Here is a 25,641-nt window from a genome sequence, read left to right as displayed (position 1 = left end):
ATAGTTGACAATCAAACAAAGCATGACTCATGGCTTGGGATACCTTTTTTTATATAGATCATTTTATAGGAATCAAGCAACTCTTGATACAAGAGCAGAGAAGTCTGCTATTCCACCAACCGACCCTACTTTTGATTTCAGTAGATTGATCATGGGGCTGTACAAACTGCAATCTTTAAAATTTATTTATGCAATTTGCCTTGCATAATTCCCAGCAGGTAAAGCAGGAATGATATAAATGGATTTGACAAAGTCAAGTGCTTTATTTACCAAATAAATTTCTCTGAGAAATAAGTCAATGGAATCTGCCTTTAATCATACTTCCTCCATGCTTTGAATGATTACCGTCCAGCACAGCCACTTATTTGTTTTATCGCACCGACCTGCAAATTGTGTTAAAAAAAAAAAAGGCAATAGCATATTGAAGTTGCTGAAGAGGCTCATGGATTGTGGCCAGAGACCATTAGATTGATAAATAGGAAGTGGTGCAAGTTAGAATGAATAATTTAATTTATACGTTAGAGATGGTGTTGAAATCTCTTCAGCCACGCTGGAATCTTTTACTTTGAGTGCTGGGCACATAAATGTTCTACACTCTGCAGTTTCGTGTTATATAAAGGTCGTATCCTGCAGCTCATCAAGACCAAATGCACAGACAAAACCTGGAAGCCAGGAAGGATTTTTGTGATCTTTAATTTGGAGGGGGGGGGAGGGGGGGGAAGGTAACAAAATCCAAACCCAAAAGAACAATATCAGGAAAACCCTTTGCTTAGGCCAGATTTATTTATCTATTTATTACATTTGTATGCCGCCCCTCTCCGAAGACTCGGGGCGGCTAACAACAGTAATAAAAAACAGCATGTAAACCCAATACTAAAACAAGTAAAAAACCCTTATTGTAAAACCAAACATACATACAAACAAACAAACATACCATATATAAATTGTAAAGGCCTAGGGGGAAAGAATATCTCAGTTCCCCCATGCCTGACGGCAGAGGTGGCTCACAACAATAATAAAACAGTGTAACATTGAAACAAATCTAATATTGAAATAAAAATATATAAAAACCCCACCAGTTAAAACCATACAACACATACATACCAAACATAAAATATAAAAGCCTGGGGGAGATGTCTGAGTTCCCCCATGTCATTCGTTGCCACTGAAAAACGTCTTTCTGGATAAAGCAAGCAAGTAGACAGCCCGATCCATAATAATCTTGGAGTCAGTGTTGGCTTGGAACTCTATAAACGGTGTAATGTAGTGTTTGCTTTCTGTTTAACTGCGACATTTTGTCATTCCAACATTTGGCGAACCTCTGTGGTTCAGAATGACATTGTGTTATGCAAAACATTTCCTGAATGTTAGGGACAACGGGGGACTTGGTGTGAAAGGGGCACATTCCTTCTGTGCAGAAGATCAGTTTGCCCCTTTGTACAATCGAGCTCTGCGGAGTAAAAAATTTTTTTATGGCAAATGAACAAAAGTATACAGCGTGCCCATATAAGGAAGGCGTGATTTGATGGCAGTTCTCTGGGATATTGGCTGTCAGATGCTTATAGATCAGAACCTTCAGACATTCAGAGATTCGCTGCATGAAAGGGCCACGCTAGGCAGAAAGCAAGCTCATCTGCTAATTGACGTAGGAACCCTCAATTTTCTGAATTTTTAAATTTTACCCTCCAGTCATAGTGTAGTCTGGAATTGATTTAGTTTAGTTATGGCAGGGGTTCCCAAACTGTTTACACAGGGGGCCAGTTCACTGTCCCTCGGACTCTTGGAGGGCCGGACTATAAAAAAACCCCTATGAACAAATTCCTATGCACACTACACATACCTTATTTTAAAGTAAACAACAAAATGGGAACGTACTATTTAGAGGGGGAGGAAGAAGTCTGAAATTCATATATGTTTATGTTTTGTTTTTAATTTTCTTTTGTTAACATCTGATTGGCTATACGTACAAGGTTTTCTTGGCTTATAGAAAAATGTATAAAGAAAGAAGGAAGCACTTTGGCATAATGGTTAATAAGTTAGAAATATAATTGGTGTACTTTTTTGAGGAGGGAATTTAATTAAAAGAAAATGAATGTAACTGGATGACAAAATTAGAAAAAAAACCTTTTGCAACTTTTTTGATGATTGATATTAGTTACTAACAAAATACCGCATTTTATTCATGGAAAATTAGATGTGCTCCTGTCACTCACCCGCGGGCCGGATAAATGGCCCCAGCGGGCTGCATGCGGCCCACGGGCCGTAGTTTGGGGACCGCTGAGTTATGGTATTGGTTTCCTACCCCTGATTTTGCTGGGCGGCTCACCTGCATGTTTGCATCCTCCTTAAACCTACTGCAGTGAGCCATTTTTTGATCTGTTCTAAATGTCTATTTGTCTGTCTCCCTTTTAAAACCCTAAAGGTGATTTTATTTTGCAATGCATTAATTATGCAGAGTTGCTTCAGGTTCAAAAGGTTTGTTTTCTCACATAGATAGTGCTAGCACAATGTGGACTTATGAAAAAAAAATCAGTTGAGTAACTTGATCGTTCTGGCACACATAAATGCTTTCACACAAGAAATGCTAATTAATATTTCCTTGGTTATTATTGATGCTGTTGGGAGTTTTGCAGCTTCCAGGGCAAATTCCAGAAATAAAGGTAACTGTCTGTGAAGTTTGTGGGTGTCTGGGTGCATAGTTAGAAATGGAAGTTTGTGTGTGACTGTTCTTGAGAGATAAATACCAACATAACAAGCTCAAGGCTATTTTTTCCCTATTTCAGTTGCTTTATGTGTTTCAATGGCCTAGTGTTGTTAAAGAAGACTTTGCCCTCCATGGGCAATTAAGCTTCTTTATGCAAGAGAGGCCAAGCCTAGTTTTTCTACCGATTTAGCCATAATTCTGCCTTCTGGTACTTTGAACTCTTGGCCCGTGATGGCTGGGCATTATAGGAACTGTAACTCAGTATATTTGAAAAAAAATAGAGCAACTTTCCTTAAACATTCCTCTTCTTTGCAGCAAGGAAAAAAAAACCCTAAAGAGAAGTGTGGTTGACCAGCCAGCCCATAAATGTTAGCGACGATGCCTTTTTGGTGCCACAGAACTCAACCCATTGAATTGTTTTTGTTGATGTTTGAATAGGGCAAGCAGGAAGGTTGAGTCACATATGTGGAGCATTACGCAATCACTTCCGCTTGGTTGAAACCTCTTTGTTGTGACAGGCTCCATTTTTCCTCCTCTCGGCCTGCTGCTTCCAGGCTGGCCAAAGTTAGATGGAAGGATGGGGGCGGTGCAGCCAGGACAGGCAATCTACCCTTTTCGTTTTAATTACTTTCACAAGCCAGAATGCCAGATTTATTCCATGCAAATAAAAGTCAATTGCCTGGATTGCTTGTGAGATGCCTTTTGCCTCATCATAGGCTACGTGTAAGGGCTCGCTGGCACTTTTTAATCGTACGTTTTAATCACATATTTTAATATAAAATTAAAATGATTGAGGAAACAGGGTTTGGACCAATATTTCTCTCTCTAATCTTTTGCTAGTGTTTTTCTTCCACTGTAATCCAAGGCATGACGCATAGTTCTTCCCCACAACTCAGTGAGGCAGCTTGGCTTGTGGAAGCCTGATTGGCCCGCAGTCATTTTGGTGAGCTTTTATGGTTAAATCTAGCTCTGCTTGGTTCAGATTATTGATTGATTGATTGATTGATTGATTGGATTTGTATGCCGCCCCTCTCCGTAGACTCGGGGCGGCTAACAACAGTAATAAAAACAGCATATAACAATCCAATATTAAAACAGTTAAAAACCCTTATAAAACCAAACATACATACAGACATACCATGCATAAAATTGTAAAGGCCTAGGGCAGGGGTCGGGAACCTATGGCTCGCGAGCCAGATATGGCTCTTTTGATGGGCGTATCTGGCTCGCAGACAGGGCTCCTAGCACTGAGCTCCCGCTCGCAGCTGTCCCCTGGCTCCTGCTCGATGCCACGGTTTTCGGCGCTGTCCTGCTGGGCCCCAAAGACGGAAGGCAGGAAGAAGGAGAGCTCCATTCTTCTCGCCTTTTTCCCGCCTTCCGTCTTTGGGGCACAGCAGGACAGCGCCGAAAACCGCGGCATCGAGCAGAAGCCGGGGGACAGCTGCGAGCGGGAGCCCCAGGAGGGAAGTACCAGCAGCGCCCCGCCCAGCTGAAGCTTCACTGGCGTCGGCGGCAAATGTCCTTTGTGGCCCGGTGGGAGGGGGGGGCTGCAGCGGCCGCAGGCAGTCGCAGGGAGATGGCGGCGGTGAGAGGGAGCTCCAGCTGGGCTGGGGGTTCGGGGGGGCCATGAACGCCGCCCGGAGCCAATGGCTTCTTTTGGGCTTACTTGAATTCCTGCTGCTGGTAAGCGCGCGCGGGTGGCCGGGTGGGAAGGGCGAGGCGCGAGGGGGAGGCAAGTGGAGAAGCGGAGAGAGAGAGAAGTGGACCAAAAGAAAGAAAAGGGAAAGAGAGGGAGGGAAAGAGAAATGGAGAGGAAGGAAGGAGGGAGGGAGGGGAGGGAGGGAGAGAAGGAAGGAAGAGAAAGGAGGGTAGAAAGAGAGGGGGAGAGAGAGGAGAGAGAAAGGAAGAGGAGAGATAGAAAGGAAGAGAGAGAAAGAAAGAGGGATAGAAAGAGAGAGAGTGAGAGATGCTCAGTGAGCCTTTCTTTGAAGTTGCCTTTCTTTCTTTCTTTCTTTCTTTCTTTCTTTCTTTCTCTCTTTCTCTTTCTCTCTTGCTCTCTTGCTCTTTCATTCTTTTTTCTTTCTCTTGCTTTCTTTCTTTCTCTTTCTTTCTCTCCTTCCTTCCCTCCTTCCATTTCTTTCATTCCCCCTCTCTATTTTTATTTCTCTTTCATTCTTTCTTTCTCTCTTTCTTGCTTTCTTTCTTGCTCTTTTTCTTTCTCTCTTTTACCTTCCCTTCCTCTATTTCTTCTTTTCTTTCTCCTTCCTACCTTCTTCCCTCCCTCCCTTCCTTCAGTCCTTCCTCTCTTACTCTCCCCTTTCATAAGTTTCCTTGCTTCCTTCCTCTGTTCCTGTCCCTTCCCCCTTTCTTTCTTTCTTTCTTTCTTTCCTTCCTTCCCTCCCTCCCTCCATTTCTTGCTTTCCTTCTCCTTCCTCCCTTGTTTCCTCCCTCATTCCCTTCTTTCACTCCTTCTTCTCTTACTCTCCCCTTTCACACCTTTCCTTGCTTTCTTTGCACCCTTCCTCTGTTTCTGTCCCTTCCCTCTTTCCTTCCTTCCTTCCCACCCTCCGTCCATTCATTCACCCATTCCTCTCTTGATCGCCCCTTTTACCATTCCTTCCTTCCTTCCTTCCGATGTGGGCCTGGGCCAGCAGAGTAGTTTGCTTTTGCACCCCGTCTCGAGCTCCCTTGGTGCCAACCCGGCCCTCCCCACTTCAGAGAGAAGGGGGAGAAAGAGAGAGAGAGAAAGAGAAAGAGAAAGAGAGAGATAAAAAGAGAAAGATAGAGGGAGGGAGAGAAAGAGATAGAAAGAGACAAAGAGAGGGGGAGAGAAAGAGAGAGAGAAAGAAAGAGAGAAAGGGAGATACGTACGGCTCTCGCGGAATTATATTTCAAAATATGTGGCGTTTACGGCTCTCTTAGCCAAAAAGGTTCCTGACCCCTGGCCTAGGGGGAAAGAGTATCTCAGTTCCCCCATGCCTGGGGTGGGTTTTAAGAAGCTTATGAAAGGCAAGGAGGGTGGGAGCAATTCTAATCTCTGGGGGGAGTTGGTTCCAGAGGGTCAGGGCCACCACAGAGAAGGCTCTTTCCCTGGGTCCCGCCAAGCGACATTGTTTAGTTGACGGGACCCGGAGAAGACCCATTCTGTGGGACCTAACTGGTCGCTGGGATTCGTGCAGATTAATTTTATATCTTTCTGTTATTTTTATATCTCAAAGATATATCTGTGGCCCCCAAATCTTTGGGCACCAGGGACCAGTTCCATGGAGAGAGGTTTTTTCGCCGACTGGAAGGGTGTGGTTTCACATGCTAGCTACCTATCGCGGATGGGGATTCGCTTGTTTGCTCAGCCCAATTTCTGGCATGCCTCAGCCTGATGCTACTCTACAGACTGGAAGTTGGGGAGACTCCAGTTCTACATCTCTCTTGTATTTTTTCCCCCCAACATAGAGAATAATTCGAGTTTTTTCCCCCTCCTGGAACCTGGCCTCACCGTTTCCCCACCTCCCACTGAAAAAAGAAGGTGTAATGTCACCAATTTACAAAAAACAACAACAACGCATAGTCCTAGCACCAGGACTATGAGAGAGAACTACAGTATAGAAAATGTGTTTTGGCGTTTGATAAGTTATAATTAGAATGGAACGGTCACAGCTTACCAGGAAGTAAAGAAGCTTGATGAGGGAAAAACTTCTGCAGTCTTTTGTTTCTGGGCCTCTCCAGAGGATTTGTGATGATGCAAGCTGTTGGCTGAATTTTCTTGTACATGGGGAGGAAAAGCAGTCTGATGCTGGCTGTTATGATTAGTCTGCCTATCACAGAGCTGATGTTGTTTTTTTGTTTTGCAACATGGAGTTGTTACACTGCCTTCTGGCCCAGATCTACCGTAGTCATATTTCCTCCCTCCGCTTGGCTTGCCAAGTCACAGTTAACAGTGTTAACTTTTCTAAACCATGCTCTAAGCTTGTTAGATCAGATGGAAGGCTGCTATAGAATAATAGGTTTGTAGATAAGGTGATTTTATATAGCCCATATTATTTCAATAGGCTTCAATCTGATTCTTTTCAGATAGGTTGAGCGTCAATAATGACGTGTGGCCAAGAGTTTGTGGGATTTCAAGTCCATCGCAACTCTGGAGAGCCTTAGGCGAGGGAAGTCTGTTTTAAGATCATTTCACATAGGCAACAGACAATTTTGCCTTAGCCCAAACTTGGGCAAGGGGCGGCCCACGGGCCATATCCGGCCCACCCACTTTCTGTGACCGGCCCACCCGCTATCTGTGACCGGTCCGCGGAGGTCGGGGGCGCTCCAGTGCGAGAATGAAAGAGCTCACCGCGTCTGCCGGGACTCCTCCGGTTCCTGCTTTCCTGATGAAAGCAGGAACCGGAGGAGTCCCAGCAGACGCAGTGAACTCTTTCATCCTCGCACTGGAGCGGACCCCGACCTCCTACCGCGAGTGGCCAAGCATAGAAACCACACAAACACTCCAGCGCAGTGAGTGTGGTGCACCGTGTTGGTGTAAAGCAAACAATTAGGGGTCAGTAGAGTGGGTCTGGGTGTTTAGGTCAGGCCAGGGTCTGGGTCTTTACAGTACAGTAGAACCCCGACTTACGAGACTAATTGGTTCCGGAAGGAGGCTCGTAAGTCGGAACGCTCGTATGACGAAACATTGTTTCCCATAGGAAACAATGTAAAGTCAATTAATCCGTGCAACAACAAAAAAAACCGCTGCCGCCGAACGCGGAAGTTAGCGTTCAGAGACAGCTGCGAAGCAGCGCGCGTGTTTTAAAACGTGGCAGGGGGCCTGGGGGGCTCGGGGGGAAGCCCCCGAGCCCCCCAGGCCGGCTGCCACATTTTAAAACACCCGCGCCGCTTCGCAGCTGTCTGCTGAATCCGGAACGCTAACTTCCGCGTTCGGATTCAGCAGACAGCTGCGAAGCAGCGCGCGTGTTTTAAAAGGTTGCAGCCAGCCTGGGGGGCTCGGGGGGAAGCCCCCGAGCCCCCCAGGCCGGCTGTGACGTTTTAAAACACGCGCGCTGCTTCGCAGCTCTCTGCTGAATCCGGAACGCTAACTTCTGCGTTCGGATTCAGCAGACAGCTGCGAAGCAGCGCGCGTGTTTTAAAAAGTTGCAGCCGGCCTGGGGGGCTCGGGGGGAAGCCCCCGAGCCCCCCAGGCCGGCTGTGACGTTTTAAAACACGCGCGCTGCTTCGCAGCTCTCTGCTGAATCCGGAACGCTAACTTCCGCGTTCGGATTCAGCAGACAGCTGCGAAGCAGCGCGCGTGTTTTAAAAGGTTGCAGCCGGCCTGGGGGGCTCGGGGGGAAGCCCCCGAGCCCCCCAGGCCGGCTGTGATGTTTTAAAACACGCGCGCTGCTTCGCAGCTCTCTGCTGAATCCGGAACGCTAACTTCCGCGTTCGGATTCAGCAGACAGCTGCGAAGCAGCGCGCATGTTTTAAAAGGTTGCAGCCGGCCTGGGGGGCTCGGGGGGAAGCCCCCGAGCCCCCCAGGCCGGCTGTGAGGTTTTAAAACGCGCGCTGCTTCGCAGCTCTCTGCTGAATCCGGAACGCTAACTTCCGCGTTCGGATTCAGCAGACAGCTGCGAAGCAGCGCGCGTGTTTTAAAAGGTTGCAGCCGGCCTGGGGGGCTTGCCAGCACCCCCCCGAGCCCCCCAGGCCGGCTGCAACCTTTTAAAACACGCGGGATACGAGCGCCAAGGAGCTGTCTCCTGAAGCCGAAAGCGGAAGTTAGTGTTCGGCTTCAGGAGACAGCTCCTTGGCGCTCGTATCCCGAATGTGAGCTCGGGAGGCGAACAAAAATGTCGCTCCCCTCCCAGCTCTTATCTCGAGTAGCTCGTAAGTAGAGCTGCTCGTATGTCGAGGTTCCACTGTATTTGGTAGAACTGAGTTAATTACATTAGTCCGGCCCTCTAAAACCATCCCAATTTCTCATGCGGCCCCATGGCAAAATTAATTGCCCACCCCTGCCTTAGCCCGTTGTCATCTCTGCCCCAACCCCAATTTACATGCATTTATCTGAAGGGACATAGCTGGGAAAGAGAGAGAGGTCAGGGACCTGACTGATTTTAAGAAGCCTGTTTTGTTCCTAAAGTTAAAAAGCAGCTGCACTTTGTGTGTGTGTGTTTGTGTATTTGTGTCATTGTGTATATAGCCAAACAGTGGTGTTGTATAAAGTAAAAGACTTCCTCTTTCATGTTGAATTTCTCCAAGCCCAATTATTTGTACGATTGGTGGGGAGGGAGTGGGGACAAAAGTAGTGAGAGATCAGTTGTAACTCATTGAGAACAGCAAAATGGAGAAAAGCCACCGTTGGCTTATTTTGTAACTGTTTTGTTGTGGTTACGCTGCTCTATGCTGCTGCTAATGTGGCCTCAGCTTTCTAGGGAGGAAAAGAGAGAGAACATGCAATTTTATTTTGAGTTTGATGTTTAGTTTGTTTTTCGTAACGTACTATTCTATTATTGCCGGTTGGGGGGGAAATGGCAATGTGAGTCTTTCTTTTGTGAAGTAAGGCTAACCATTTTTGCATTAAGGGCACATTTGCTCAGAATTTAAGCTGGCAAGTAGGTACCATAAAGAATAACAAAACGTCAAAGACCTAATGGCCGTTACAATTTTAACAACACTGAAGAAATGGAATTAAACACGGCTAGAAAGCAAATGGCAAAAGATGGTACCCGCCTTGGCCGACTTGAAAAAGCTGAGCAGAATGAAGCCTAAATGACACCGGTCCCTGTGAAATTGAAAGCTACAAGTTATTAAACTCAGGAGTAAAACACCTACAGCTAGCAAATAGAGGAAGTAAGTGGCAAAACACTTCCATGTTGTTGCTGGGAAAACAGTATGGGCCTGTCCCTAAAGTCACAAGACTGTCAAGCAATGCCCTTTGCCCCACCTTTTCTGTCACCTAGACGTCTTCCTTGCATTTGACCTTGAAAGATCACAGGTTTAGCCTGGCAAAAGGGTTAAGACAGCTAGTCAGAATATGGAGGAAGGGGAGAGAGAACCTTTGGGATTCCTGAAAGCCTTTGTCCACAATACAGTCCCAGCCCGTGGCTCCAGGTGTGTGAGGGGACTTGTCTCCTGGTTGTATTAGAGATTGTAGGCTATAGCTTATGTTGCATATTTTGTTTGCATTTGTTGTAATTGTTTTGATTCTTATATACAGTATATCAGAAGAGAAGGATTTAGGGGTAGTGATTTCTGACAGTCTCAAAATGGGTGAACAGTGCAGTCAGGCGGTAGGGAAAGCAAGTAGGATGCTTGGCTGCATAGCTAGGGGTATAACAAGCAGGAAGAGGGAGATTATGATCCCGCTATATAGAATGCTGGTGAGACCACATTTGGAATACTGTGTTCAGTTCTGGAGACCTCACCTACAAAAAGATATTGACAAAATTGAACGGGTCCAAAGATGGGCTACAAGAATGGTGGAAGGTCTTAAGCATAAAACGTATCAGGAAAGACTTAATGAACTCAATCTGTATAGTCTGGAGGACAGAAGGAAAGGGGGGGACATGATCGAAACATTTAAATATATTAAAGGGTTAAATAAGGTCCAGGAGGGAAGTGTTTTTAATAGGAAAGTGAACACAAGGACAAGGGGACACAATCTGAAGTTAGTTGGGGGAAAGATCAAAAGCAACATGAGAAAATATTATTTTACTGAAAGAGTAGTAGATCCTTGGAACAAACTTCCAGCAGACGTAGATAAATCCACAGTAACTGAATTTAAACATGCCTGGGATAAACATATATCAATCCTAAGATAAAATACAGAAAATAGTATAAGGGCAGACTAGATGGACCATGAGGTCTTTTTCTGCCGTCAGACTTCTATGTTTCTATAGTTTGCCACCCAGAATCACGTGTCAAGATGAACAACTACACCACTTGATTTATCTCACACATACACAACACATGTATGTAATTTATACCGTGTTTCTCCAAAAATAAGACACTGTCTTATATTAATTTTTGCTTCAAAAGTTGTGCTACGTTTCTCAAATAAGACAAATTCACAGGCAGAAAAGCTGACACCCCCAAGAAAGTGTACCATACGGTACACTGATTACGGTACGGTACCCACGTACACAAACGACGGCACTTATATGGTACAACAGTATACTCCCGCTATTGCAGCTTCTGGCCACCAGAGGAACTACAGTCTACGCACTGTAGTGGAGAATGTAATGGCGGTGAGACAGCAGCAGACTGTGTCTGCTGTACTGGACGGTACAAAGCGATGGAAGGGGCCAGCAGGGGACGCCACATTATTACGGTACCGCTATGAACAGCTTTGAATGGTACCATATGTTTTTCCACCGTACCATATGTAAACTTGACTACGCCTTATTTTCGGGGGGTGCCTTATACGTATTAGCAAATTCTGCAAAACCTCTGACATGCCTTACTTTCGGGGTACGTCTTATTTTCGGGGAAACAGGGTATGCATACACCCACCCACACCATCATTACCGTAGCTGCATTTTCTCTTCACTTTTAGGAACATCCCCCCCCCCAAAAAAATCTTATAAATAAATAGATACAGACATACACAAGTACATTCAAAGGGTACTGAAAATATACTTTGGGCCTGCTTGAAAAGGATTTTCTTTTGAAGTTGCCAGTGTGGAATGAAAAACAGATCCAGGTTAAATGTACTTGGCAGCCAGAGGTATATGTGTTACACGTTCAGCTGCTTGAGATTAGATACTGCTTGTTAATGTGTAATGAAGTCACATTGGGGGGACGAATAGAGTAGTCTTTGTTTTAAAAGAACATTTTGCAGTACAATGTTTCCTTAATTCTTTGAAATCAGGTTTATTTGTAGTGTGATTTGCCTCCTTTTTATATGGTAACTATGAAAGCAGAGGTATTAATAATGCTGTGGGGAAGAAGAATAGAAGTGCTACGGTAGGAAGGTAATATAGAAGGTTAGTTCATTGAATCATTTATCCACAAGAGATCTAAGAGCTTTTCGCAGTCATTGGTCTCCCAGGATATTAGGATTATAACTCTCAGAATTATTAGCTAACTTTTGATCAGTGGAATCTTTAGTCCACTGAGCACATATGACGGGACACAAACTTGTGAGAATGGTGTCTGGTGTGTAGAGGTTGGGTAAATTGTGGCTAACTGATTTCTGCCTTGAAACAATTAACAGCTTGTCTAACACTTCCACAAAAGGTCTTTTGGTGATTCACTAGCACCATTCATTAGTTCCACAATAGTTCTTAAACCAAATGTTAAGGTTGCAATTAAGCTTCATCAGATAGGATATTAGATCAGTATTCTTTTTTCTACAGTACTCATATCACTTATTCTCAGTAAGTGATGTTAACAAGGCAGGGGTCCTTGGTTAGATACAGAACGGAATCACATCCCATGGCCTGATGTACAAAGAACCCCAGATATCTCTTTTAATGAGCCTGGGCTTATAATGACAGGCACATTGAAGAAAAACAGCTTTGATGGATGGACAGCTGGTTACGAAACAAAGAACAGGGGAGAGAGATTGAGATTGATTTGATGAATAAAAAATGAACGTGTGTGGTCTGGATCAAAATGACATGTTTGGGTATACAACTTTGTTTTAAAGGAAGTTAGGAAGAGAATGTGCATTGTATAATGGCTCTTTGAAGCGCCACATGTAAAATTGGTGCTAGAAGTAGGTCAGTTGAAATTACTTGCCTTAAGGCAAATTTCTCTTAACCCTCACAGAATCTTTGATCAGTTTCTTCATGGATTTGCACCTGAAAGTATGAGGATTTGCTAGTAGTTTTTAGAAAACTACTAGCAATTCCAGTCTCCTTTAAGTTTATAAATGTGTTGGTTATCTCCACAGCCTAAAGCTAGATCAATACGATTCTTCCTTTACAACATGCATGGACAATCTTGGGTCGTATACCCTCCCTACCCAGAAACACACAACAACCACACTTAGAACTGTGCTGCTAAACTGATGAATTGATTATGTGCCATCAAGTTGTTTTCAGTTCCTAGTGACCATGTAGATCCGTGTTTCCCAAACTTGGCAACTTGAAGATGTCTGCACTTAAATTCCCAGAGTAAATTCCCATGGTGTTAGGAACTAAAACTTCTGTTCTGGCACCTTGGAACATATTTTTACAATCCCACCAATCAGGCATTTACAGTGGGGGTGGCTATCTGAACTTCCTGCCAATCAGCTTAAAGCTCTGTTGGGAGAATTGGCACTAGACTTATGGTTGGGGGTCACCACAGCATGAGGAACTGTATTAAGGGGTCATGACATTAGAAAGATTGAAAACCACTGGTGTAGATAGATGGCAAAATGGCTCATTTTACATGGCACATTTTTCCTATTAGGGAATGAATGAATGGATGGATGAATACACATTCACGCATGTGTGCACGGGCATACATACACACACGTATTTACACACACACACACACACACACACACACGTATTTACACACACATATCTAAGCTTGGGGAAGCCTAGGATTTTCAGAAGTCTAAAGCAAATTCATGCCGCCCCGAGTTTTCGGAGAGGGGCGGCATATAAATCCAATGAAACTTGAAACTTGAAAATCAGGATACTAGTGAGGAATTTCACAGGGTGAAATTGTAACTAATCCTGGAACAAACCTATTGAAGAAAAAGTTGCAGCCTGAAATGTTTTATATGACCAAGGACACAAAATGCAAAGATTTTTTTTTAAAATTATACTTTCAGCTAATGGAAACATGTAGTAGCTATTACTCAACTGGATGGGAGGCAAATGAGCTCCAGTCTGTAAGCTTTAATCCTATGAAAGGATGTACAGTTCCCTACCTTGTGTACAGAAATGATCATATAGAACATTTGCTAAGTAAATGAAAACATACAGGAGCCATTCCCATGGGATGAAGAAATTTCAGATCATATCTTTTGAAAGACGGTGCTGGACTGGTTGACACAGTTGCTGTTTAGGAAATACACTGTTGTGTAAATAAATGGGTACATCTCATTATGCAGGTGCATCATAATTGGGTGAGTAAGGCTTAATAAGCATACATTATTGGCAGGTTTTCAGTCTCTTGGCTGGAAGAGTTTCAGGGAGTGTTTGTTTTTAGTAGGGTTGGAGCAGGGGTAGGCAAAGTTGGCTCTTCTATGAGATGTGGACTTCAACTCCCAGAATTCCTGAGCTAGAATGATTGGCTCAGGAATTCTGGGAGTTGAAGTCCACAAGTCCTAGGAGAACCAACTTTGCCTACCCCTGGGTCTCCTGCGCACCAATGAATATAAACGACTGGTCTCCTGCGCACCAATGAATATAAACGACTGGTCTCCTGCGCACCAATGAATATAAACGACTGGTCTCCTGCGCACCAATGAATATAAACGACTGGTGCGCACATAAGTCCGCTTACTTTTCAACCTGTTTCGTTTTATAGGAGGAATGAGGGTAATTCATAGGGAACAGGGATTTGGTACAGTTCTTCTGTGCCTGTCCTCTAACCATCTAGATTCAGCCTTGGGTAGTCAAGTACTCAGAATGAAAATGGTAGTTTTCCTAGTGTGCCGTTCAAGCTAAAACGAGTCCTTGGTACTGTCTGTGCTTTGTTGCTTTGTTGCTTTGTTGCAGATGTTTCATTACCCAAACTAGGTAACAACATCAGCCCAGATGATGTTACCCAGTTTGGATAATGAATTGTCTGTAAGAAAGCAATCAAACTCAGAGAGCACTAGGGATCTGCCGTTTCAACCCTGCGCTACAAATAGTCTCCTTTAATTTTATTGCTAAAATGGGTCTTTTTCTCAAACGGGTGAAGGAAAGAAAGAATCTCGTTTAGAAAAAGAAAACGAAAAGTTGAGTTGATGCAACATATTAGGAAAAGGAATACAGCTGGCCTACATTCATCCGCAAAACAAAGGGACATAGAGATGTGTGTGAATTTCACCCGGCAGGGAAGATGGATGGTAGCACTGACAACAATTAAGCATGTTGTGTAACAGCCAGATGTAGGCTAGTAGGCCCCCATCTTTGGTGTTTCAAGTTGGTGCAGTCCAAACTGAGGATTTGAATGTAGCTTTTTAAAAGACAGTGAGAAGGTATTGAAGGGTCTGAACACTCGTGTTGTGGTCTGCCAGCAGCCCGAGCAGCTGGTAGCTGATTCCAACAGTGAAGAGGCTGGTGTGATAATGCGCCAGTGACCTGTGCAGCTGGCACCTGAGTTGGACAGTGAGAAAACTGGAGAGGACTCTGTGCTAGAGGCAGAGGTTCAGCCAGGGTCTTCAGAACCTTCAGAAGCTCCCATCAGTGGAGGAAGAAGAAGAGGAACCTATTCTCAATGCATGAGCACATAGAGCTGCCAAAAGGCAGGGATGGTTCCTCAGGAGGAGGTATTCTTGGGAGTAAGGCTTGGCCCCTCACTTAGCCTATTGAAGCCAATTTGCAGGAAACAACTTTGTTCATATTCCTTCGTGTCTTGACTTCAGGAACATCTGATCAGCTCTTGTTCTTGGCATTTTTCCTGCAAATTTCTTCTGGGCATTTTGCCAGCCACTATAAGATTGTTGTAACCTACAAGACTGTTTACTCAGAATTGAGTTATTATTTTGTGAAGTTGAATTAACAGCCACTGTTCAGAAAAGACTGCTTTAAACTGTATTTGTGTTTGATGATTAATAAGAAAGCTTAATTAGTAAAATAAGGTTTGTACAGGCTTTGTGTGTGCTGCATTCTTTGTGGTTCGTAGCTAGGGCAGAACATTGTGCCATCAGAACAGCAGAATGTTTCTAAAACAGCATTGAAATACCCAGTTAGAATATAGCAGTAGTACTTAGATTTATATACCACTTCACAGTGCTTTATAGCCCTCTCTATGCAACTTACAGAGTCAGCATATTGCCCCCAACAGTCTGTGTGTCCTCATTTTACCCACCTCGGAAGGATGGAAGGCTGAGTTAATCTTAAACCTGGTGAGAATCGAACAGCCAAACTGTTGCCAACCGGTGATCAGCAGAAAGAATTTGGGTGAAGGCATTAAATCCTGGGATGGAAAATTTCTGGAGGATTCTGCTCAATGAAGAAGGGATGACAAGGGAAGTGTTCAGATGAGGCTTCTTTTGTCCCACAGTTTATAGAACCAAAAGATTATCCTGTTATTGCAGGAGTAGGCAAAGTTGGCTCTTCTATGACTTGTGGACTTCAACTCCCAGAATTCCAGAGCCAATCCTGCTAGCTCTGGAATTCTGGGAGTTGAAGTCCACATGTCATAGAAGCACCAACTTTGCCTACCCCTGACCTATTGGAATGATAGTGTTATCATTAATTGATTGTCCAGGTAGCCAACCCTTTTTAGAACCTAAATTAGAAAGGAAGGTCTGGACCACTCCAGTTGTTAAATTCATTGGAGTTTCTTTAACTGCAAGAGTGTCTTTTTAATAAAAGGGATTGTTGAATGTGCATCTAAGTGGATTGCAAAGTAGAAAGATAAAATTGAGAGGTGCACAAAACAGAAAATCTTTTCTTTGAAACCTGAACTATTTGTACTACAGAAATTCTGCTGAACTCTTGGATTAGCTGAAATTCAACTGAAAACAACAACAACTAGCAGAAGTTGCGTCTAGCAGGACCTCAGACTGATGTTACAGGGCAAATAGAATAAGATAGTGCGCGTTGATCCCTCTTCACTACCCTGCCTCCACCATGTCCTCAAGGTCTTCTTGCCTTTCCAGCTGTTGCTGACATTTCCCAAGGAAACCCCCTCCACCACAGAATTTATTTTCAGAACAAAAGTGTTTGAATTGGTTCCTGTGTGCACCGAAACACCAGAAGACCATATGATTTGATTTGGGTTAAACTATTCAAAACCTACTATTTTGTTCATCAATTGAATCACAAAAGGGAAACTTTTGTGCAATCCTGGTCACAGTGAAGATGCCGTGCGATCGACAGAAAACTAGATGGGGCACTTAATTGGGGGTGTTTCATTACAATCATAATTCAAAACCCCCCATCATATCTTGCCATTTCCTATCTCAGAAGTATCATTTCTTTTTTGAGAGCTGGATGGAAGGAGATTCAATGAATCAAGAAGTGTGCTGAGGCACCCAAGGCCGGAAGGGATGCTAATGAGATATAATAATAATAATAGTTCAAGGCCAAGTCCAGGAATTCCCCCTCCCTCTAAGGGGAACCTGGTGATAACAGCATACAAGAGGGGCAGTCTTTTCCACGTAGGAAAATATAAGTGTCCTGGTAAGAGCAGAGTTTACTCATTGGCAATGCCCATGACTGTTAAGTCACCAGTTCTACAGTGCTTACTGTGTTAATTGGAAAGTATGCAAAGTGTAATGCATTAATGCTCTTTTGCACGCTTTGCTTCAATGGCATAGAAGATGGGACACACTCTCCTTCTTTGGAATTATGTCAGAAGATGTGGGTCAGTTGAAAACTTGCAGCACAACTTACCCATAGGCTTCTCCATGTGCCTAAAATATTCCTGTGATTTGCAATCCATAGAAATGTCATCAGTTCTCTCCAGTTGCAGACGACACTCAACTTCCACGGATTAATCAGCTCCAGGAACACCTGCAATTTATTTATAATCTGGGCAGCAATACTTAAAGTCCCCTAATATGCTTGATGAGATATTCATTAGAATTTAGCTTTAGTGTGAATACTTTGGCAGTCGATCACTCTGGCCTTTATTCATTATGTAGAGCAGGGGTTCCCAAACCTGGCAGCTTTAAGACTTGTGGACTTTAACGCTCAGAATTGGTGGATGGAGATGGAGAATTCTGGGAGTTGAAATCCACAACTCTTAAAAGTTGCCAAATTCGAAGACCTCTTGAGTTTTAGGCTTTCTTCAAATCGAAGCTTTGATCTTAAACTTTCTTGCCATAAAAGTCAGGCTTGAGAGAGAGAGAGAGTGCCCCAGTTTTTCCCCTCCCTTGGCAGAAGAGTAATAAGCTATCCTTTGAAAACCCTGCTTGAATCTGTCTCCGGTAAAGAAGGAACGTAGGCCTTCTAGTGCTTGGATTGCTCTTTGCTGACTATTCATAACTCCAGGCTTGTGAAAAGTATCGCTCACGAGATTGCATTTATATTAATATCAAGTGGAAGGTTTTAGCGCTTTGATCAGAACTAGATTGGTCAAGGGGACAAAAATACGAAAGGCCTTAAAAACACGGCTTTGCCAGCAGGTCTGGAGCTGTTGAGCGATGACATCTTGCTGCGGCCACCAGTTATGAATTTATTTATTTATTCGATTTTTATGCCGCCCTTCGCCTTAGACTCATGGCAGCTTACAACATGTTAGCAATGGCACATTTTAACAGAGCCAGCCTATTGCCCCCACAATTCGGGTCCTCATTTTACCCACCTCGGAAGGATGGAAGGCTGAGTCAACCTTGAGCCAGTGATGAGATTTGAACCGCTGACCTACAGATCTACAGTCAGCTTCAGTGGCCTGCAGTACAGCACTCTACCTGCTGCGCCACCCCTGCTCTCTATGAATGATGGATGTGTGTTTTTTATTCTCGTGGTTTTAAACTTTGTATTTCTGTTTTTAATCTTGTATGCTTCCCTGAGTCAGTCAGGATAAGGGCGGTCTATAAATTGAAATGATTGACAGACGGACGGACAGACAGACAGACAGATAGACAGGGGACGATGGGCCAAACTGTTAACTTTTCTACTGGTTTAAACAAGTGCCGCTTGCTCTTCTCCTTCTATCGATGCTATAACAGCTTTTCCTTTCCTTTAAATTGTGCTTCTCAAGAAGATTGCTTAAATGATAAACCTAGCAGGCTTATTAGCCAGTTTATGAGACTCTTCTATTAATTTCTGAACTATTGTTGTTGTCTTCTACAGAGCAGTTGTTTCGGGATATGGAGGTTCCATAGATAGTGTCTCCTTTGTGTCTTCCTTTTCCACCCAGGAACTGTAGGAGAAAGTTGAGCTCCTATGTACCCACAAACCACATCCTACACTATAAAAGCCTCTTACCAAATTAGGCCGTAGGATAATTCGGCCACAAATAAGATAAAGGGCAATTCACAAGCAAGTTGAATTGGGTAGCCTTAAAAAAGTGTTCTACCCACTTACTGACTACTGTATCCCGTCCTTTCCTGTTGCTTATCAAAAGCACACATGCTGTAAATTATAACTCTGTTCACTTGAGGTTCTCAGTCATCCAAGTCATGGTTGTCCCAGAGGTGCCTTTTTTTTTTTAAGGAGGCAACTGGACTTTCTTGTTTTTTCTTTGAAGATGTTTCACTTTTTATCTAAGAAGCTTCTTCAGCTCTGGCAGGATAGTGGGAAATGGAAAGATTTACCGCATTCGTATTGGACTATACATATCGGACTATAAAACATTCTGGACTGTAAGGCACATCTAGCTTTTGGGGAGGAAAATGGGGTGAATGGGGAAATCTGCCTCTGCCTCTCAGCAATCTGCCTCCTTACAGCAAACAGCCTGGTCACATTCAGCGCAGCCTGATTTAGCGCGAGTAGCTGATTGGTGGTTGGATTGGCCTCCGGGAATTCAGCTTATCTGCTGTTCCAGGCTGTGGGGATCACGGCCCATTGCCTCTGCCTGCCCCATTTTTGGCCTCTGCCTGCCCCATTTTCGGCCTCCTTTCGGCCTGTTCCAGGCAATGGGAATCCCTGCCGCCTGGAACAGGTCCAAAATGGGGTGTGCGGAGGTTGAAAAATGGGCCGCGGAGAGGCAATGATAGGTAGCTGCGATGGGCAGTGATCCCCGCACCTAAGAACAGCTGGTCATTGGTATTCTGGGAAACTGATCCAACCGCCAATCAGCTGCCAATCGGCTAAATCAGGCTGTGCTGAAGCTGATTTTGCTGTTTGCTGCAAGGAGGCAAATTGCTGGGAGGCAGAGGCTGAAGGGTAGATGCCCAGACTTTTCTACCCACGCTGAAAAATAAGGTATATTCAAGCGGTGACTGAGAATCTCTACAGACTTTTGCTATACAATTTGGGATGAATGCCCTTGGAATAGTGTGGGAGTAGGAATGGATTTCCAGAGGTAAAAATTATAGACTACAGAAACCAGGAGCACCATTCAGGTGACTCTGAGGACACAGATAAAACCTCCAAGTGCTTCAAGAATCCTCTAAAACAGTGTTTCCCAACCTTGGCCACTTGAAGATACAGTATTTGGACTTCAACTCCCAGGAGTTGATATCTGGACTTCAACTCCCAGAATTCCTCAGCCAGCATTCGCTGGCTGGGGAATTCTGGGAGTTGAAGTCCAGATACCTTCAAGTGGCCAAGGTTGGGAAACAGTGCTCTAAAAAGATGCAGATTACCAAATGTCTGTAAGGAATATAAATTCTTCCATTCCCCGCTGCCCTGTCAAACTGAAGAAGCTTCTTGGAGTGAGAAATGAAGCGTCTTCAAAGAAAAAACAAGAAAGTCCAGTTGCCTCCTCAAAACAAGCACTTTTGGGTCTGTTCACTTGAGTTAGATGTAAAAGGTTGAGCTAGAACAGTGATTGATGGTGAACCTTTCTTTCCTCTGGTGCCGAAAGAGCATGCATGCGCGAGTGCCTACACCCATAATTCAATTCCTGGGGAGGGCGAAAACAGCTTCCCTCGCCCCCTAGAGGCCAGAAACTGCCTGTATCCCAACTTCTGGTGGGATCAGTAGGCTTATGTTTCGCTTTACCCAGGCTACAAAGGCTTCCCTGGAGCTGGGGGAAGGTAAAAACACCCTCCCCCAGCCCCTCAGAGGCTCTCTGGAAGCCAAAAACGTCCTCCCGGAGTCTCTGTGTGAGCTAAAAATCAGCTGACCGGCACACACATGCATGTTGGAGCTGAGCTAGGGTAACGGCTCACGTGCCAGCAGATATGGCTCCGCGTGCCACCTGTGGCTCCCATGCCATAGGTTCGCCATCACTGAGCTAGAAGGTGTTATGAATTTGGCAAAGAAAATCTTCAGAGAGTTGTTGGGATTACAGTGATCCTCCGATCGTTGCGAGGGTTCCGTTCCAGGACCCCCCGCAACAAGCGGGTTTTCGCGAAGTAGCGCTGCGGAAGTAAAAACACCATCTGCGCATGCGCAGATGGTGTTTTTACTTCCGCAGCGCTAGCGAGGAGCCGAAGATTGGGGGCGGCGCGGCTGTTTTAAAACGTTGCCGCCAGCATGCGGGGCTTGCCAGCACCCCCCGGACCCCCAACCCGGGTTTGGGGGGCTGCTAGGAAGCCCCCCATGCCGGCGGCGACGTTTTAAAACAGCCGCCCCGCCCCCAATCTTCGGCTCCTCGCTAGCGGGCAGGCAGGCGGCGGACAAGCCGTTCGCTGGCGCTCGCTCTCGCTGCTTTCCAGCTGAGTCCTGAAGCGAATTCGCTTCAGGACTCAGCTGGGAAGCGGCGAGAATGAACGGCGTGGGCGGGCGAAGGGCGGGCGGCAGCGAGGAGTTTGCGTGGGCGGTGGGGAAACTCCTTGCTGATGCCCGCCGCTCGCCCTCCCGCCAGCAAGAGGGGGAAGACCCAGGGAAGCCGCCCAGCAGCTGATCTGCCCGGCGCCATCTACGCATGCGTGCCCATAGAAAAAAGGGCACGCATGCGCAGATGGTGTTTTGACTTCCGGGTTGAAAAATCGCAAATTACCCTGTTCGCAATGGTCGGGGCCGCAATAACCGGGGGATCACTGTAATTTAAATACCATTTCTGAGTGTTGCCTTATTGATACCATGTTAGTCAAGTGATGGGGGAATTCTGAATTATAATTCTGTTCTTCTTCTGTCTCCTCCAGATGTGCACACCCAGCAATACTCCAGCTACACCACCCAACTTCCCAGACGCTCTAGCAATGTTTTCCAAGCTTCGGACTTCAGAGAATCTCCAAAGCAGCAATAGTCCCATTACGTCCATGGCATGTTCTCCTCCAGGGAGCTTCAGCCCTTACTGGGCCTCTTCGCCTCCCAACCACCAACCTGCCTGGATCCCTCCTTCGTCCCCCACCAGTCACAACCTCCACCACCATCTTCATCACCAGCAGCCCATGTGGCCTCCTGTCTCTCAGCCAGCGCCCCCCCAGCAGAAAGCCATGGCAGCAATGGATGGCCAGAGATAAGACTTGACGTTTTTGGAGTGGGAAAGAAGATGGGGGCAAGGGGGGGGAAGAGGATATGGCAAATCTGAGGCACGGGAGATAGATGGGAGGGGGGGCATTTTTTTTTTCTATCTGAAGATCGCACTGGAATATTTTATAGGTTTTTTTTTTAAATTGATGATATGTCATCAGTTATCCCCATGATCCTTTTCTTCTTCTTTTTTCTTCTTTTTTTCTTCCCCTATCCACTCTTCAGGAGAGTTAATAACTGGTCTCTTCTCTTTTTTTAAAAAAAGAAAAAATATATATAACTATAATATATAAATATATAAATATATCTAATGTATATATATATACATCACAAAGGAAAGCGACGGAATTGCAAAGATCCAGGTGGTATTCTAAGAACGCTGCTTGGAAAAGAGAGGATGAAGCAGCTGCTTTGGAAACGGGATAATGGCGCCTCCCTTCAAACGTATAGGTGTGGAGGGGGGGCGTGGCTCAAAAATTGGGGTGGGGGGATGTCTCCCTTGTTTTTGTTGTCCTCTTCTTTTCCCATTGGTTCCCGGGGATGTGGCAATACCTGTAGCAGCTAGAGGGTTGAGGGGCCTCGGGAAAAGAATCACTGAAGGAAGCCACACATCCAAAATTGTAGCTGCCCTTGTCCTTGTTATGGGAAGAGACCAAGGCTGGAAGACATTGCAGCTGAGAGATGGGCATTTTAAGAGGCCTGTTTTTGGCAGAGGGTTATGTGCTGAAAGAATCCAGCCTCCTTTCTTTCTCCATCAAAGTGGGGGTGATTTTTTTTATTATTATTTTTGTTTTTGTTGCTATTGTTAATTTTATGCTGCAGAGGCTGCGCCACAGTCTTTTCCTGTAGGCCACAGGAGAATCTATACATAAATAAATTAACACAGACAAATAAATAATAATGTAAAATGCCTCTGCTGTTAGACCCTTTGGGGAGTTTCCTCTTCAAACAGCATGTTGAGTTTGGCCCACAACGTGTGTGTACATATAAGAAGTCTATTTTTTTTTTTGCCTCTCTGATGTCTCAGAGTTTAATATATGTGCACTCTAACAAAATAATTTTGATAGCCAGCTAGCTCTTTCTCCTTACCAGCAGGCTGGGTTTTTCCCCCCTTTGCTGGTGTTCTCTTCTGTTGTTGTTTTTGTAAAGAAGGGGAAGATGCTCTAACTTTTTATCCACATGTCCCCATTTTGGCCTATTGAAACTTTCATGATGGCTGCAACAGGTACATCCCAAAATCACTGAAACTTGTATCTTACCATAAATTGAAGTATCCTCTCGTCCTACTTCCTTCCCTCCCTCCCTCCCCTCCTTCCGTCCCTTTTTCTTGGAAAAAAATTCCCCCTTCAACTCTCGGGCTGATTCCCTTTAAAAAGGACAATGTTTAAGCATTGGGAAGGCTCATCCATAAGGGGAAACAGCTGAAATTTTCAAAGGCACGTACATCACGGAGAACGCAAGCTATTATAGAAGGTGGATCTGTTGAAGGAAGGCTCCCGAACGCTCCCTTCAATCCAGTGGCAGGCTAAGAGTTGAGGTTCTACATTTTTTAGGTTTTAAAATCAGAATCTTGCTTAAACAGGTTGAAGGTTTTTTATTAATTTAAAAATAAAAAAACCACTTTTTTAATCTGACTGGTCCTTGGGTTTTTTTTGTCCTTTCAATTCTTTGTTGCTGGAGACCCTCACCGTAAAAAATTGAAGATGTCGCTTAAATCTCATAATTAAGAATTTATTGGAAGACAACAGGTAACGTTGAAACTGCTGGCTGAGTTTGTGCATAGAAGCCAACAGTTGTCAGTATTATATTTGCATTCCTTCGGAATTACTATTACGTTACAATTTTTGATGCCACATTTTTAAGCCTGAACAGTTTAACAGAGCAATCCATCTAGGAAGGATCAGGAAGAGCCAACGGTGAATAAACTGAATAACCCAGTAACCTACAGAGACAGCCAGAAGGAGTGGTGGCACTTTGCCCTTGTTGAGTTGTTGGGGTTTTTTTCTTTTTCTTTTAAAAGGTTCCTTGTGGTTCCACCAGGAAACAATATGTGCTACCTCCCAAAGGTGACATAATTCTTTCCCCAGAGTCTAGAATGACATCCTGTAGTGACTGAGAGCTTCCCTTAGCAAAGGGTGCAGTGGGTGCCTTAAATTTCCTGAAATATAAAAAAAATAATTTCGCCTTTACAACCAACCCTTTTGCCCTACTTACATCACCCAAGAAAGGTGGGTTTGAGAATGTCAGCTTCATCCCTCAGGGAGTGTTTTGACTACAATGTACAGCAGCGGTTCTCAGCCTGTGGGTTGTGACCCCTTTGGGGGTCGAACAACCCTTTCACAGAGGTCACCTACGACCGTCGGAAAACACATATTTCCAATGACCTTAGGAACTGAAACGCTACTCCTCTGTCTCCAGGTGGGTCCACCCACATGCAAATAGACTACTATTATTGTGAGCCACCCCGAGTCTGCGGAGAGGGGCGGCATACAAATCTAATAAATTATTATTATTATTATTATTATTATTATTATTATTATTATTATTATTACTGCAAATATATATATACTGCTCAAAAAAATAAAGGGAGCACTCAAATAACACCTCCTAGATCTGAATGAATGAAATATTCCCATTGAATACTTTGTTCTGTACAAAGTTGAATGCACAGCAGCATGTGAAATTGATTGTCAATCAGTGTTGCTTCCTAAGTGGACAGTTTGATTTCACAGAAGTTTGATTTGCTTGGAGTTATATTGTGTTGTTTAAGTGTTCCCTTTATTTTTTTTGAGCAGTGTATACGTATGGATCTGCACCATGGGAACTTCTGAGCATGTTCAGAAGCCAAATTTCTGGCACTGCACATGCATCGCCATCTTGTTTTGGGCTTTTTTTATGTTGCAATTTTTTTAAAGCAAAAATCAGCACTGAGTATGCCTGCCCACATAAAGTACACATGCGCCCACGAGGTGCAGCCACACAGCGCAGAAGGAAGCAAACCGGCAGTGAGATAAGTTAGATCCCACTCCTGAGTTTCCTAATAATTTTATTATTTTACGGTTGGGGTCACCACAACACGAGGAACTATATTAAAGGGTCACGGCATTAGTAAGGTTGAGAGCCAGTGATGTAGAGGGACGACATCGATGCATCCATATGTTATCAGTTGTCTACCTCTGATTGAACGGGATCTTCGGTCTTCAGACCAGCGGCATCAGCAATTCTGAGAGGGTATGGATGGTGCTGTCAAACCAGCTGTCTTCCTGAGTGGCCGATCGCTAAATATCTTTGTAAATGGAAAGCATAACATTTGAGCTACCGTCTCCTCCCATTCTATTTTTTAACAATCCCCGTGGGCATAAGATCCAGAAGCAAAAAGCGCTGGTTATGCTTGAGGCTTTGAGAGTGCCAGTTTCCTGTGTGTGTTATTTTCAATTCAAATAATTAAAAATTTGGTAGAGCAGGGATTTTGGCGAGTGCTGAGGATCCTGTTGGCAGGCAGATTGTTGTCCCCAGGCAGCATGTTGATGTCCAGGGGTGATAACGTTAGAATAAGAAGTGAAGAGCCAGGTTCAGCCATGGAGTTACTCGGCCAAAGTTGCATTTCAGTAATAAATGTTAACATTTTGCCTAATCGCCTTATGTCAGTTGAAAGTTGGATTTTGGTGACTTGGATTTAATATACAAAAAAAGCCTGACAACCTGGTTCTAAGGCTGCAGTAATAGCTGAATGAACCGGAGCATGGCCTTGATTCTCAGCTCTGCTGGTCTGTGGCTTGAAATGAATACTGTCAACAGTCAGCTCATCATTTATTTATTTATTTGATTTGATTTGAT

The 25,641-nt window shown here is 44.4% G+C and overlaps 1 protein-coding gene across 1 annotated transcript in view; it reads left to right on the top strand.

Moving 5' to 3' along the window:
* UBALD2 (UBA like domain containing 2) overlaps positions 1-23,433 on the top strand; it is a 41,787-nt gene extending 18,354 nt beyond the window's left edge. Inside the window, exon 3 of the mRNA XM_070739854.1 lies at positions 21,474-23,433. Within this exon, the coding sequence (XP_070595955.1) occupies positions 21,474-21,794 (321 nt within the window). The 3' untranslated portion in view covers positions 21,795-23,433. The remainder of the gene's footprint in view (positions 1-21,473) is intronic.
* Positions 23,434-25,641: the final 2,208 nt, after the last annotated feature.

This window comes from Erythrolamprus reginae, chromosome 2 (genome assembly GCF_031021105.1).
Source record: "Erythrolamprus reginae isolate rEryReg1 chromosome 2, rEryReg1.hap1, whole genome shotgun sequence".
Classification (NCBI taxonomy): Eukaryota; Metazoa; Chordata; class Lepidosauria; order Squamata; family Dipsadidae; genus Erythrolamprus; species Erythrolamprus reginae.
The sequence above is the reverse complement of the archived record's forward strand: the minus strand, read 5'-3'. Positions and strand labels throughout refer to the sequence as shown.